The 16336-nt window shown below is 33.7% G+C and overlaps 1 protein-coding gene across 1 annotated transcript; it reads right to left on the reverse strand.

The window, feature by feature from the left end:
• Positions 1-391: 391 nt before the first annotated feature.
• LOC107764996 (uncharacterized) lies at positions 392-8454 on the reverse strand. The gene is made up of 12 exons (XM_075234314.1): positions 8045-8454; positions 6248-6345; positions 6070-6156; positions 5817-5964; positions 5081-5722; positions 4520-4662; positions 4243-4440; positions 4061-4151; positions 3809-3977; positions 2005-2115; positions 1825-1921; positions 392-876 (listed from the first exon to the last, which is right to left on the reverse strand). Exons 1-12 carry the CDS (start codon positions 8231-8233, stop codon positions 807-809), a joined length of 2043 nt encoding a protein of 680 aa, XP_075090415.1. The 5' UTR covers positions 8234-8454; the 3' UTR covers positions 392-806.
• Positions 8455-16336: the final 7882 nt, after the last annotated feature.

Here is a 16336-nt window from a genome sequence, read left to right on the forward strand (position 1 = left end):
GTCAAGTGCCCACTATCTCGTCTCACTTATGGAGTAGTTTCCACCTCAATGGACAAGATGCCAAGAGAATCTTTTACTATGCATTTCACCCCCCAACCATATTTGGAACAGCAGCAAGATGAGGTAAGACAAGGCTAAGGATTATAGAAACTGTCAACTGTATATACAGCAGAGCGCAATACATAGTTCATACCATCTTCTGCATTTTCATACCATATCACAATTAAGCTGCATGAGTACAGAAGTTTGTAAAACAGTAAAGAGTCATCCCTAAGTCTATGAAAATACTCACTTTTTTGTTGCTATGAAAATACATATTGTTATATGACCAAGATGACAAGTTGGTAGTCGATATTTCAAATGACCTCAGGACACATCATATAGTAACAAGTTGGTTACAAGACAATGCTACCATTAAATGGAGTTCAAATAGAAACAACAAAAGGATGTGGATGGAGAAGGCACATTACAGACAAAACTAGATACAACTGCAGTTACAATATTCCTAGAGGTCACTGACAAAACATTACAACCAGAAGGTAAAGGTAACATATTGAAATGTAATCTTCAAATCCTATCATCTACCCTCTTCTTTTCTGGTACTGTGAATATGCAAGTCACAGAAAAATAAGGGTAAAAATACCATCCATAAGAGAAGCCGCTACCCACTGCATTTCTCCAACGAACTGCAGGTAAGATGATGACAAAGGTTGTTGATCTTAGCTAGGCACGCATCTCTTGACATGTTGCAGAACATATTTAGTACCTGAATTCTACCAAGTGGTTGTCAAAAATCAGAAAAGATCTTAAGCAATAGCTTCACTATTCTGAAATGGAAGTATCTCCTGGACTTTGTGAGCTCTGACCCTCTTTACCCTGCAATTGAAGAAATATGATTTATTCCTGAAGATTATTAAAACTTACAAACAGTAACGCCTGATCAACTCAGAAAGACTATCAACTTTATACTAGATCCACATCCAAGTAATACTAATCCCAAGTGGGAAACTCCGAGACAACATATTGGCAGCAAGGATGTGTTATTTTCAGTCAAATTGAATTATCAATGAAGTTTATTCAGCATATGCCGATAACAATAAGCATTAACATAAATACATGCTTGCAAGCAAATAGCTAATGCAGAATTGTGATTTGTGACATAGTATATTTCTGTTAAATGCTCATAAATCATTACTTGATATCATGAGACAAATGAGTGCATTTTTCACCTTACTAAAGGATGTTTTATCTCAATTACTAGACTGGTACAAGGCCATTTCTGACTTCCTGAGCATAGAACAGGGGAAAGGTACATTTCTTTCTACCATCCATGGGAGTGGTCTAAGCAGCAATCAGAAAGGCAAGTACTGCAGTTCGCATATTCCAGAACAATAAAGAAGAAACTAAAATGAGCTTTTACATTGACCATGCAATAGAACTTGGAGAAAACCTTTTTTTCTTTTTGACAAGTCAAAAAAGTATGAAAATCCTAAAGGCCAGACAATCAGACAAAACCGTGTTGAAATATACAACTTATCTGCAAGGGAATTAGGGAAGTTTTAAAGTGGTTGGTCTCATATGAACAGATTAAGAGATTTATTCTCAGGAGAAATTCTTATCCTGTTTGTCCTGCTATCCCAAGTACAGCAAATATTCTCTTAGGAGTCTAAAAAGGTATCCAGTCAATGCACTTGTTTCTTATTCTAGACAATAAAGCATGTCAAACCTGAAATTCAGGCTCTTTAAATAGCCAGCTGGAAAAAATGAGAACTCAGCCTTGGAATCTCTATCAGTTTAATGGAATATAGTATTTGCATTACCAACCTTGAAAAATTAATGCGCTTCTCAATGATTTCTTTCTGTTCAACATCAAAAGCGGACCATTTTTCATCGGATGCAGCAGTATCACCAGTTCCTATGTCTGCATATGAAATAGGTGTAAAGAAGATCATCCAAATGCCAGTTGCAGAAAACCAGAGAAAATTTATATATACTTGAACCAACCTTGACATAATAGAATGGAATTGTCACAATAGCATTTTAGTCTCCAATACACATTACCATCAGTGCCTAAAAAGAAAGGCTCTGTCCTAACAGCTTCAGATCTTTGATTATCTATAGATAAAAAGAAAATGGTCAGAACCCAAATATATTTGGGTGGGTGGGGCGGGGGGGTTACATAATCATTGAAATTACAATAGACCAGGAATCATCAACAAACAAGCATTTCACATATCTCGTACCCAAATTTCATTTATGAATAAAGTGGCAGTCTGGATGGGGTAATAGCTATCTATGTTACTATAATTTTGCTTTGTTTCACTTTACATGATTGATTTGGTGTTATTGATCTTCTCTTTATTCTCTCTGGTCGCATGGTGCAGGTGTTTGATGGTCGTGAAAAGGTAGAATTTTCCATCTTTTCACTAGCCATTATATTATAGAATGTGGGGTAATGGCTGACAACCTACTCACCATATTATCAAGGTACTACAATTTACTTCTTTGAGAAGGATGGTGATCTACCGACGTGCTTGACTGGATCAAATTATATGTTCATCAAAAAAGTGAAACGGATAAAAGCGTCTTATGATCAAAAATCTGCATACAAGTTAATATTAAATTTCTCAGAGAAAATACTAAGCTTTGTAAAACAGTGGAATATTTAACAAATTTTCAATTGATGAAAGGAGAGTAAAGATACCCTCTCTAAGGGTAATGTCGTCATTCAACTTGCAAAGTTAAACAATTCGCTGAGTTAACCATAAGATTTAACGGGGAGGGGCTATTTAGTCTTGAATTCAAAATCACACAAGATCTTAGCCTATTCCAAAATCTTGGAAAGAAGACAGAATCTCGCATTGGTAAAAGTTCAACAGGTTCATAAGGCAAATCAAAGATGGTAGGCAAATACTATAATATACGAGACAAAACAATCCTAAAATACCAGCACGTTTTGACAAATATTAAAAACTCAAACACCATATATGGTAAAATAAGTTATCACAATAAAAATAGACAGGTGCATGCATCAAAACCCAGCATCTTGCAGCACGCTGAATAGCAACAGTTTTGCATCAGGATGAAAACAAATTTTGCTTTTATTTATCATGGCACACTATAGATACAAGATGATAACATTCTAAAGATTTCTTACAAGACACTCAAAATTTCAATATTAACTACCAACTACATTTGCATGACTTGAATCAACTGATGCTACATCAATACTGAAATCAAGTCTTAATGCAGTCCAAGCTAACTTCTGTCAATCTATTTGTCTAATTCTATCTCTACCTCTCCCTGAGAGAGAGAGAGAGAGATGATAACCTGCAGTATGTATATTACATCCAGATTGAGCTTGTGATTATAACTATAGTTTCCCTGGTGTAGGAATCAGATTTGCCAATAACATTTATGGCAAGTGAACAAGGAAAACCTTTTATTCAATCTACAGTGAGAAAAATAGAATGGATGTAACTAGTCTAACTTAATTGGACCTCTTTAAGTTGGTGTACTAGCACAAGACTTACTCCATGTTAAAGCAAAAGGTTTAGAATCTCTCTTGGGGCTCTAGATATCATATAAGGTAATAACAGATGACATGGTTCTAGAGCTAGAATAGAAAATATATAACAAGTCGTTTACTGGTCCACATAACATCATCATGAACAAAAAAATCTACTCTATTAGCATGTCTTTCCATTTTGGGCTTCCTTTTAACATGACTGATTAGATATGCACACTTATGCAAGTCATACAGGTAAAATAAATGAACTTAAAACTTGCATGTAGAATAAGAACATACACTTTGAATAAGTGTTCTTTGACTCCATCACAGAAGCATGAGCTTCTACTGCTTCACTTTTAATTTGAGAAACAATTGTTTCATGTTCCAATATTGAGAGTGGAGCACCATTCTTTGCAATTAGGGCTTGAGCTATCTGATCCTGCATTTTCTGCTTCAGGCGCTTCTCCTGTACAAGTAATAGCATTTCATATATTAACTTTCGTAACTTGACACACAATGAGGTTAAGTTTGTTTTTATATCTTCTTTACCTCATCTTTTGCAGCAATAACTTTTTCTTTTGCTTCCTTTGCCCTTTCAGCAAATTTTGCGTTTTGATTGTCAATCCAATCCCTTATCTTTCTGGGGAAAAAATATAAATTCACATCAACAAAAGGACAAACAGATAATAGAAAACGCTATGATGAAAGGGAGAGGCTAGGACAATACTTACACAGTTTCAAGGACTTCATCGCAGATAAAATTTAATATCTTGAGCTTTTCTGATGGACTCAAGTTCTCAAATTGATCAGTTCCATTACTTAAAGAATACAAGCCCATGGTTCTTGAAACACTGGGGGATTCTGAGATGCACATTTTAATATCAGCATACCATGAGTTTTTCCCTTCTGTTGAAGTTACTGCTGAAAATCTGGAAAATAAATTCATATATAAATGTTAAGAGATGTAAGAAATGTGCTTCTTAAACAAATGTGAAGAAGAAATTGTACCTTTCCTCATCCTCCTCCTTTAAAAATGATAGCAAGTTATTAAGAAACTGTATTGTCAAAGAACATTTTCCACGTCGTGAACTTCTCCCCTGCATTATATCTCTAAGAACAGCTTCTGGTTGCCCTTTCTTGATGTCAAGAATCTATCAAACGTGAACAGAAGAATAATTGAGAAATGTAAAATTTGATCAGCCAATTGTGTACACCTCCTAAATGCCACAGATCTAGCAACAGAAAAGAACCACAGGCAACAAAGCAAGTGAATAAGAAAGCACAGTATACTTGGAAAACAGATGTTCCATAAGAAATCTGGCAAAAATACTTCGTGTTCAGCTTAGCAGCTCGCCAACAGATATACCCTATATACCAAGTTCCAAGATTTTGGGAAACAAAAATGAAATAATGAACTAAGGAAAAACAAACAGTAGCCTATGTGTAGGAAAGCATGAAATTCAGTAATGAAGCTATGACAAGTGCTCGTCCACATTACAGCTTCAATGCATGAAAAATATTTTTACCATGCTGCCATAATAGAGTTTGTATTGGTATTGAGTTACTTGCCTTTCCAAAAACCACACAGAACTCTAAAAATTGTAAAGCATTCCCAACATCTTCCAACTGTAGATCAATGCCACCAACAGCTGTCAAACCAGCGCCCTGGGGCAATGAAGTCAAGGCAAAGGGATCATTATTTTCAATAGTGTTATCTTTCACAGAACCTTCCTTGACAGATCTTTCCTTGTTACTCTTTCTAGAATCTTGAGATTTTTCTAATAGAGTTTCTTTTGCTGATGCAACAGCGCCTCTCTTGCTATCAAATTTTGATCTTGGTTGACCTTGCATCAATTTTTTTGGCTTATTTTCACCACCATGTGGACTATCTTCAGAAGATGGAATGTTTTGTACACCATGATCTTTTACTTCATTATTCTCTGATTTCCTTTTATTATGACTGTTTATCTTACCATTCACTTCAGTTGCTCCCTCTTGCTTGATTCTCTTAGATTTTCCCTTGCCAAGGGGATTATTCTCCTTTAACGAAAGCCTTCCATCAGGCTTTCCGTTAACCTCTTTCCTTTTACATCCCACAGATTGCTTACTACTGGGACTTTTTGACAAATGAGAAGGACGCATATTTAAGTCTATCACCCCTTCAACGCAATTTTCCTTCCCCACAATTTCAGCAGAAACAATGCTTTCCTCCTGTCAATATTTAGAAACAAGGTATCAGAGCTAACAAGCAGACAAATATTTCCCCATTATCAGTGTCAAAATAATGATATAAAAGCAGAATTACATTGTTTGAAGTATTTGTGTCTTTCAGAACTTTGATGCGATCAATATTATTAAGCCCATTAGTCTGCAGCATATCTGAAACAGAAGAATATCCTGTTGCCTTTGCTGCGTGCACGAGGATACCGGTGGGTTGGAAACCCCGTCTCTTCCTGAGAATTGAGTTAGTCAGTACTCAATATTAAGCTGCCAAGACCATGTTAAATTTTGTTTTTAAAAGAATATGTATTAAGAACAAACTAAAGAAGGCTACGCACATGCAAAAACTGCAGTTACAAATGCCTCTGCATTTTGGACATTTCCAATCCTCCAAAAGTGATACTTCTTCTGCCTTCTCACCATACCTAGTTTAAAAGCTCACAAAACATAAGTACACATTTAAAATAAAAAGAATAGTGGTTGTCATAAAAAAAATTAAGATGGAATGCTTTTAACCTGTTTAATAGGCATTTATGACAGAAACGAATTGGACAAGGCTTATCATTTCTCATATTCTTACACGCAGCCATATAGTCCATAGTCTTTTGGCGGCACTGCATGAAGTTCAGTAAAAAGTTAGTACAAGATGCTGAAAGAACAAAAGGATGAAGGACAATAAGTTCATAATCTGCAATGCTATGCACACAGTAATGATAAATGGACAACAAGTAGTGCATGAGCCACAGGTTAACACAAATGAAAGTTCACATAAACCAAAATGTCATAAAGAAGCATAAAGCTTCACCAAGTTTGTCTTGCTTCAAATACATTTTTACCCAAATTAAATTATTCAAATAATAACTTCTACTTGAAAATGCAACAAAAATCACCAAAACCATTGTTCAGTTTTTAGACTCTTTCATCAAGAAAGAACTTCACATCTCCTGTAAAAACAAAGCAGGAAAAAAGAGAATAATTTTTCCTTTATGCTTGGCTACAAAATGAAATCTTGCATTAATTTCTACAAAGGTCTTGACTCTTGTGCCTAGTGCAGAAAATAAATTCCTTTAGAAAATATAGACAAAGTTCGAATCATGCTTCACTAATTAAAAAATCCAAAAGTAGCAATATGTTGGCAGTACATTTTTCCATCCAAATGCAGCAGAAAATGCATATGAAGGGTAAATGTTGATTTTAAACAATAAATTCTACATTAATGAACAATGCAATGAAGCAGAAGCACATAAATCACTAGGGAAAAAAGATAGTAGTAATAATTTCACAAGAGCAAACTTAAATGGGAAAAGACTGCATATGTAGTAACAGGGCTAACCTAGAGTATAAGCTGTGGTTTCAAACCCATTGCTGTTGGCTCTAAGCCAATTGATATATATATCCTCCTCCTCCTCTTCTTCTTCTTCTTTTCGGATAAACAAAACATCCACAATGTTCCAACTTCGCAGTGCATAATGGCTCACCCATCTACCCTTCCCATTTAAATACCAGACTTGGTTCACCACCCAAAATTTAAAAATGATGACATGCACCCACCACACATCTCATACTACGCTATGCCATTGAACCATAACCCTAGAAGCACATTGGAATTTATATTTTTATTTATAAACAAAATATATTCAAACTTCTCAATGGAAAATGGCTCACCTCTCTCCACTTAAATACCAAATTCAGTTCACCACCCAAAATTTGGAATAATGACATGCACTTACCACACATCCCATTCTACACTATGTTTGCCATTGAAACAAAACCATATAACCCCATTAGAATTCATATATTAAGGAAATCTAACTCATTACTCTCTTGAAGCAACAAAGCAGCGACATTTGTCTGTCATCCTAATTGCAACACTGAACTCGCTTACTTTACATCATGGACAAAGGCAGATTCAAGATTTGAATGTTAAGAGTGTTTGAACTTTAATAAGGGATTGACTTCAGGATTCAGAGTCAATTGTTTGTACTTATTTAGTGAATTTTTTAACAAATAAGGTTAGAGTCAAGACTACTAAGTTAGAACTCTATACCTGCCCTTCATGGATCAACGTCAACCCATGAATGGTAGTTTTTAGAATCAAATAATCGAGTAAGTCTCCTCCTGGTCCTCATCATATATAACAACTTACAATTTATAAAACATTTTCCTAATTTTAAAACAAGTCACCGAAACCTCAGTCCCTTATCAGCTTTCTTACTGATTAGCACATCAAGTAGATGTAATCACAGACCAGTTAAGAGGTACAACACAAGCATAATCTGTTATTAATCAGGGACGATATAGTAAGTAAAGTACCTGATGACATGTCTTGCCATTAAAAGAATCATAGATTCGCCCACCCACAAGACGTACTCCGGGACAATTGTTACGCTTCGCAGGAGTAGAAATAACCTTTTCCGATTGCTCTTGAGACTCCTTATTTCCCTTTTTCGTTGGGCTCTTCATTTTTCCTTCCTTTTGCTTAGAACCTGAAGCAACAGCCATTGTACAAGCAGAGAGTAGAGAGGGAAAGTTTACTTGTAATTTGTAAATAGATTTTGTTTTCGGTTTGGGGGTTTTTCTATTTCCTCTAGAGGGCGGGAAATGAATTTGGAAAAATGAAATTTTTGGATTGAAATGAAATTGGTTTTCGAAATTAACCCGCCATTGTCGACTCTGCAGACTATTTTAAAGGAACGGTGTGGATGCGAATTTTAGGACCATCATGTGCGCCGAATATTTTTTGCTATTTCTTTATTACTGTACGGAGAAATCGAGAGGGAAAAATACTTTAAGTTTCTTACCAGATGGCGTGCATAATAAAGGCCAATAAGGCATGACTTGTAACCTTTAGTGGGTTGCGTAGTTGGTTAGGACTCGATTAGGATCGATTATGTGTTCAATGTTTTTTGGGTTGAGCATGTCGAACAGATTTTGTCTAGTGTAATTTTTAATCTATTATATATGGGGAGGTTTACCCAATTCACACAAAATGCTCACCCGAAGGACAAAGGCTGTGACAGAGATTGTAGCGACTGCGAATTTTTCCTCTTACCAAGCAAAAAGGCATGACTTGTAGGCAAATCTACAATGTCCCTAAGTCCCATGTGGATTCACAATATTTATCGAAATTTTCTATATATATTAAAGTTTATTAAATATTTCCTAATTAAGATTATTGTTTGAACCCATAAGCTTCAAACTTTGAATTCTGAACTTTTATATATCTCACTTAAATCTCTCTCTTTCTATATATATGTGTGTGAGAGAGAGTTATACTTTTATTAACTTAATATATCAACCTAAAGTCGTTGTAGAACCCATTAATTTTGGATCTTGAACTTTTATATAACCTATATATAACGTGTGTATATATATATATATTGATTTTCGAAATTTACCTGCCATGGTCGACTCTTGATCACGTCCAATTCACACTCACTTAAAGGGTATGAAACAGTCGTTGCAATTATAAATCCCAACACGAGTCAGGATTGAATACACATGGAGTTTAAGTTGGTGCTAAGGTAAACACTCAAGAAAAGAACTTGAAATAACTAAATTTAGCTTTCAAACAAAAGTGGGTAATTGTTATCTAAATTAACTTCTAGGGGGGGTAAATAACTAATAAGCAAATAATAGTTGAAATATTTTTAATGTTTATCAAATAAAAGGATAGCCTAGGGTTGTAACTTTCACCTAGATGTAAATTTAATGGGTAGAGTAAATCTATGCGTGTTTGGTAGATCGAGGTCATGACTCTTAATGCTAAAGTACCCACTCAATAACTCTTGGTCAAAGAGTGATTATGCCCAAATTGACTTTCTCAAAACCCAATGAGTAGCAATCAAATCAATTGATTATGATTCCAAGTTGGATTATCCCTATCTCTAGTTCAAGTCCTTTAATCAAACTAATCAAAACTTCAACTAGTTCAATTTCTTGTTAGCCAAGTTTTTCTAGACTAAGTTCCTCTTTCTCAATTAATAACTAAAGCAAATGGGCATGAATCAATATTTTCAACCATTAATTGTAGAATAAATGCATGAATAAGGCTAAATAACATACACGCAATCACTAACAAGCATTAATATTAAACACCTATAAGTTTTACATTCTAGGGATCACAACCCTAGAAAAAATCCAACTACTCATAATCATAGACATAGAAAAATAAAAGGAATAAGTAATTGAAGACATAAGACTAGAATTAAAGAGTAAAATTAATGGGTCCTCTATAATTGTAATCACAAAATGCCCAAAATGGCTAAGTATAACCGTTAGCAGCTACTACAGTACAAAAATTGCCCTAAAAAGTATTTCTCATCTATTTATAGTGCTCTAAAATTTCCTGATAAAAATACCCTTCAGAAGATTCTGCGGCCGCATAATTTCATATGCGGTCCGCGCTTCAGTATGTTGCTCTTGCAGTGCTTGTCGGTTGAAGAGATTTTGGGGCAGCACAATTTTAAGGAGGTTTTAGACTTGTTCTTTTGCATCTTCTCTAATCTCTCAATCTTGTCAGTGTGAGCTTAAAATGCGACCGCACATTTTGGTGTGCGAACCACACTGCTTCTAAGATCATCTAAAGCTTCAGGGTTTAATATGCGGCCACGCTTCATTTTTTGCGGGCCGCATCTGCATTTGCGATCGCGGATAGAATTTTGCGGACCGCACTATTCTTTGCATTTCTCCTCTTGATTGTATGAGCTAGAACATCTCCTCTTTGAGTTAGATTTTTTTCGTTGAGCTCACATTCTCCAACACACTTGCAATTCGCACATTTTCATTAGATTCATAAATAAAAATCACTACTTTCGAACTAAAAACTAAAGCAAGAAGGTACTAATAAGTGGTTAAAATCCACACTTATCAACTCTGCATATTATTTTAAAGGAATGGCATGGATGCGGATTTTAGGACCATCATGTGTGCCGAATATTTTCTGTTATTTCTTTGTTACTGCATAGAGAAATCGAGAGGGTAAAATACTTTGCTTTTCTTGCATAATAAAGGCCAATAAGGCATGACATGTAGGCGGATGACGGATCTACAATGTATCATGTGGATTCACACTTCTTATCCAAATTCTCTATATATATTAATATGTATAAATATTTAATTATGAACTCAACTACTACAATCAGCATGACTCGACGTGGTTTTTGAACCTCTCTCTCTCTCTCTATATATATATATATATATATATATATATATATATATATATATATATATAATGTGTGTGTAATTGTTTTGTGCTTTTGTTAGCTTATCATGTGTTGCATATAAACTTCCTAGTTACGTGTGAAAGAGCATATTGTTATAGAATATAACTCAAAGTAACAATATAGAACAAGAAAAAACAAGTTAAGAGATATAGAGAGAAAGAGAGGAGATATTCTTATTTCTTCTTCAATTGTGTGTATTTTCCTATCTATTACAAGGTCTTTATATAGGAATAAAAAGTGAAGAAAAATATGTCATTGAATATGTCACTAAGCATAGAAATATGTCATTGAATATGTCATTAAGCATTTGAGAAGATCATGGATGAAGAATAGACATCCACCATAATTTTAATTTTTCTTATAACACTCCTCCTTGGATGTCCATATATAATGTGCCTCGTTAAAACCTTATTAGGAAAAAAAACCTATGGAAAAAAATCCTAGTGAAGGAAAAATAGTAAACATGTTTAGAAATACGTCTTTTGGTTGCCTCATTAAAAACATTGCAAGAAAAATTTAGTGGGACAAAACCTTATAAGGGGAAAAGAGTACAATGTGTATTAACTCCCCCTGATGAGAGCATCAATTCACATCCTTGAGCCTTCGCATCTCAATATTGTATACTAGTTTCTTGAAGGTTGACGTCGGTAGAGATTTGGTGAACAAATCAGCCATATTATCACTTGAACGGATCTATTGCACATTGATATCACCATTCTTTTGAAGATCATGTATGAAAAATAACTTTGGTGAAATGTGCTTTGTCCTATCCACTTTTATGAATCCTCTTTTCAATTAAGTTATACATGATGCATTGTCTTCATACAAAATTATGGGTAGTTTGTCACACTTAAACCATATTTTTCTCGAATAAGGTGTATTGTAGACCTCAACCATACACATTCTCGACTTGCTTCATTAATAGCAATTATCTCAACATGATTATATGAAGTAGCCACGATTGATTGCTTAGTCGATCGCCAAGATATGACAGTGCCTCCATATGTAAAATACCCAGCATCGGCATAACCAACAAGATCGGGACTGCATTCATTGCCATAAAATAATTTCATATCGGTAGTCCCTTTTAGATACCGCAATATGTGTTTGATTTTATTTCAAAGTCTCCTCGTAGGAGCAGAGCTATATCTTGTTAACACATTAACTGAAAAAATTATATTAATCCTTGTAATGTTAGAAAGATACATTAGTGCACCAATTGCACTAAGATATGGTAGGAGTTTTATCTTTGGAACTGATTAGTCTATTATGCTTCATGCATGTCATAGACTCTATTCATTATTAACTTTATTTTATTTGGAGCATTAGCAACTGAATATGACATTTAGCTTTGGGTCAGCAAATACGCCTGGTTATATTTTGCAAACGAATTATCACTTGAACTTCAAGTTCACATTTTCTCGTACGAGGATCTAAATGTACTCATAATAATTCATTACATGCATTACTTTTTCAGCTGACCATTTCCCCCCTATTATTGGGATCACCAACACATATCCCTAGCCTTATTTGGGGATCCATCTTTGTGCATTGTGGTGGAATAATCAAATCATATAGCACATTCATATTTCTAGATGGAAATTATTTGGTTCCTGACCCTGAACCAATTGTGATAGGGAGAACTTATCATAACTTAGCTAGAAGCATACAAGTGTTGTTGTATATTAAATACTACATCACATATCAAATTTTATTTTGGCAGTTTTGTTCTCATAACCAATGGATTAGATATAATTGGAGGCATACAATTTCTGCTAAAACCAACTTGGATTTAAACTAGTATTATCAAGATAAATCATCATAATTTATATTCTAGAACTTTGCTCTAATAATTTGAGCAAGTAACCTTGCAAAAGTCAAACTGCAAGTTGAACAAATGCACATGTGACCATAGAATAGACGCATCTATTAAGATCATATAATAATAAAAGGTCCACATGGTAGGTGACTGGGCCAATATATTTATCACCTTTTATTTGCTCCAGATATCAAGGGATTCAATCCCAACATTAACTGGTATATCATGTGAATAAGCAGCACAAGAGAATTCATGAAGAATCTTTTATTTCTTCAATATATGTCAATGTAATTCTCAATTAATTTTTCGCATCATAATTGAACCGGGATGGTCAACCGGTCATGCCAACTAATATTTGTTTTAGTAAACCTCTAGTTTACTTGTGACATATAATTTCATCATCATGCTTATATTTTTATAGTACAAATAGAAAGAAAATCGGGTAACCTTTCATATTTACCCGTTATGATTATAGAAATATGAAGATATTCAATATTTCGTTCACTTATAGTCTCAATATGCCAACCACTTTGACTTGTACATTTGAAACTCAAAAAGTTTCGTTTGAGACTTTACAATATCAATGTCGTGAATAATTATTCATCCGGGTAATAACAAATTAATTTTTTCGGAGCTCTTAACAATTTTTGTACTATAAGATCTTTTGTCACACCAATCAAAATCATATCTTGCTTTAATTTTGCCTTTAATAACCTTTTATAAGGCATAATAAAATATATATTTTTGGCGTATCACATGTACGCGACCAATGACATATTCATGTAACCACACAATAATAGTTATTCTCTTTATTTCACTCAAACCTCCCTTATAGGTGAGTTGTGTGGTATTCATCTAATCATGCATTGCTTGTCTTTATTCATTACTTTTATCACATATTGCCACATTCACCTTTAGGAATAGGTCTGCATTCTCAATGCTTCTCACAAGTCATATTCTCTTCAAGGAATGGATCATAATCAACGACGTGTTTTATTATTTTTCATATCAATTTGATGGTAAACATTGTATTCACATTTTGATGGACTATTTTGAGAACCTTTATTATTCTCATTTTATAATCATAGTGATGATTATTATTATTTTGATTTTTGGAACACCCACATTCATTGTTCAATCACTTGTCTTCATTTAGACTTATTATGCGTCGCTACCACATTCACTTCAAGAATGGAGCAAATCAAGTGGGACAATATTCATGCCTTTTCATGAAAAATATATTATTTTTCTTTAGTTATCATTATATCATCAATATGGTATAGTGAGACTCAAACCCAATGTCTTACCAATATAAAGGCATGTTAGGCCATAATGAATTGAGACTCAAACCCAACTCTTATCATTGGGACTTAAACTCATTGGAGTTGATATCATTAATAGCAAAAGACAAAAACAATTTCAGATACGAAGGAAATGCTTACCTCTTGAGTTAAACTCTTCATAATGTCATTTGGATATAATTCTCAATAATAGACTTTCGTTTACTCAAATCATCTAAGTAATTAATGTCAGACGAATATATGAAAATATAAAATAATATTAAAAATTCACATATGATCTTTGCTGCAATAAACTTACTTCAAGATGAAAATGATATGACTAGAACATTAAGAAAAAATTATGTATCAAACAGAATAATAGTACTACTAGTTACCATGCACTTTTGTGGAGATTAAGTATTATACTCTCTAGAAAAATAAAAAGATATAGTAGAATATTTAAGTCAAATAGAGAATCAAAACAAAATAGTGGACAAATCTCTGTCTACTATCTACTACTAAATGCTTTCCATATATAAATGATTCAACATGTTAATTTGATAAGAACTATTATCAATAAAAAATTTGATGTAGTACATACTTCTTGTACTAATATTTTATCTTATCAAAATAAAATAGTTACGATTATTATTATTATTATATTATATTTGATAGTAAACTAATGTATAATCATTATACTAGGCATACTAAAATCGTATTAAAAGGTAAAACCATAAGCATACATAATAAAGTATAATTTTAATTTTGTAGATTATTTAGTATACCGCATGCCACCTATTATTTAGTTCATGAAAATTTAACAAGGTGACATCCTTAGCAGCCACATAAATACTAATTTTCTAATAAACATACCATTGCTTATTCTAAATAGTGGTACAAACTTATCTGGTTTAAAGCTCGAACTTGTTGTTGTAGCAAAAAGACGTGTCTGTAACACTACATACCTTTCTGAATAAAATCTAGATAATTTTAACGATAGATCATCGAGATATACCTTACCAGAAGTGGAATTCAACCTTGAGGTTAGAGACTTCGTGTTGATAACGTGTTATAGAATATAGTTCAAAGTAACAATATAGAACAAGGAAAAACAAGCTAAGAGATATAGAGAGAGAAAGAGATTCTTATTTTTTCTTTAATTGTGTGTATTTTCCTATCTATTACAAGGTCTTTATATAGCCATAAAAAGTGAAGAAAAATATGTCATTGAATATGTCACTAAGCATAGAAATATGTCATTGAATATGTCATTAAGCATTTGAGAAGATCATGGATGAAGAGTAGACATCCACCATAATTTTAATTTTTCTTATAACACATATTGCATCCTAAGGAGTTGTTGCAAAATGATGTTAGATGGAGGGTGGGGAATGATAAATAAAAAAATAATATTGATAATGACCTCACCTTCCTTTAGATAATAATTTTTTCCCCGGAATTCATTTATATGTGGAAGCTCAAAATATGCAAGCTAAAATCTATTTTGTAAAGATGGCACAGGTATGATTAAAAAAAATCTCTATCTTTAACAAAGAGGAAGCAAAAATAATTTGCATTATTCCGATTAGTGTAAGAGGGGAGGTTGGTCGATTAATTTGGTATTTAAAAAAAATGATCTTATATCGTCAAATCACGTTATCACATTTGTTATCCCCTCTCTCTCTCTCTCTCTTCTCGAGCTTCGTGCTTTCACGGGGCATTTGTTGATTGGAAGAAGCTTTGGCACTTGAAGTTACCTCCAAAAAATAAGAATTTTATTTGGAGGTTAGCTCGAAATATTCTACCTACTAAATTAGTTTTAATAGCTAGATTCATTATTTTCAAGTGGTGTGTTATTTTTGTGGCTCAGTAATAAATAATGAACAGGTATTCCTTGATTGCAATAAGGCGAAGAAATCTAGGTGGCATGACAGTATGAACTAGGCGTGAAAGGCATTAGTATGGTAGGGTTCCTTAGCCCTGTTGATAATGACTCAATTTGTTGGAGGCTAGGCAAACATGTGCAGTACTTTGAAAAATTTAAGCCATGAGGAACAAATTTGTATGGAATGCACTACAACAAATGTGGCCTACAGCCACACTTATTTTATATTGCGCCCAAGAAGTGTTGCCAAAAATATTTATGGGAACACTTTCAAATGGTGGCCTTTGGATAGAGTCTTTGACTACGCTTTTTAAGGCAACGCTTGGAAAGCGTTCCTTTTAAATGAAAAGACTATATTTTTTAAGGGTGGCTAATAATAAAATATTTGAAAACCCT

Source organism: Nicotiana tabacum, chromosome 17 (genome assembly GCF_000715075.1).
Source record: "Nicotiana tabacum cultivar K326 chromosome 17, ASM71507v2, whole genome shotgun sequence".
In the NCBI taxonomy this organism is placed as follows: Eukaryota; Viridiplantae; Streptophyta; class Magnoliopsida; order Solanales; family Solanaceae; genus Nicotiana; species Nicotiana tabacum.

Coding starts and splice junctions, on each gene's coding strand:
- LOC107764996 (XM_075234314.1), bottom strand. CDS start 8,233: ATGGCTGTTGCTTCAGGTTCTAAGCAAAAGGAAGGAAAAATGAAGAGC. Junction 4,152..4,242: donor GATGAAGTCCTTGAAACTGT/GTAAGTATTGTC, acceptor TTTTTTCCCCAG/AAAGATAAGGGATTGGATTG. Junction 1,922..2,004: donor TTCCATTCTATTATGTCAAG/GTTGGTTCAAGT, acceptor TTTCATATGCAG/ACATAGGAACTGGTGATACT.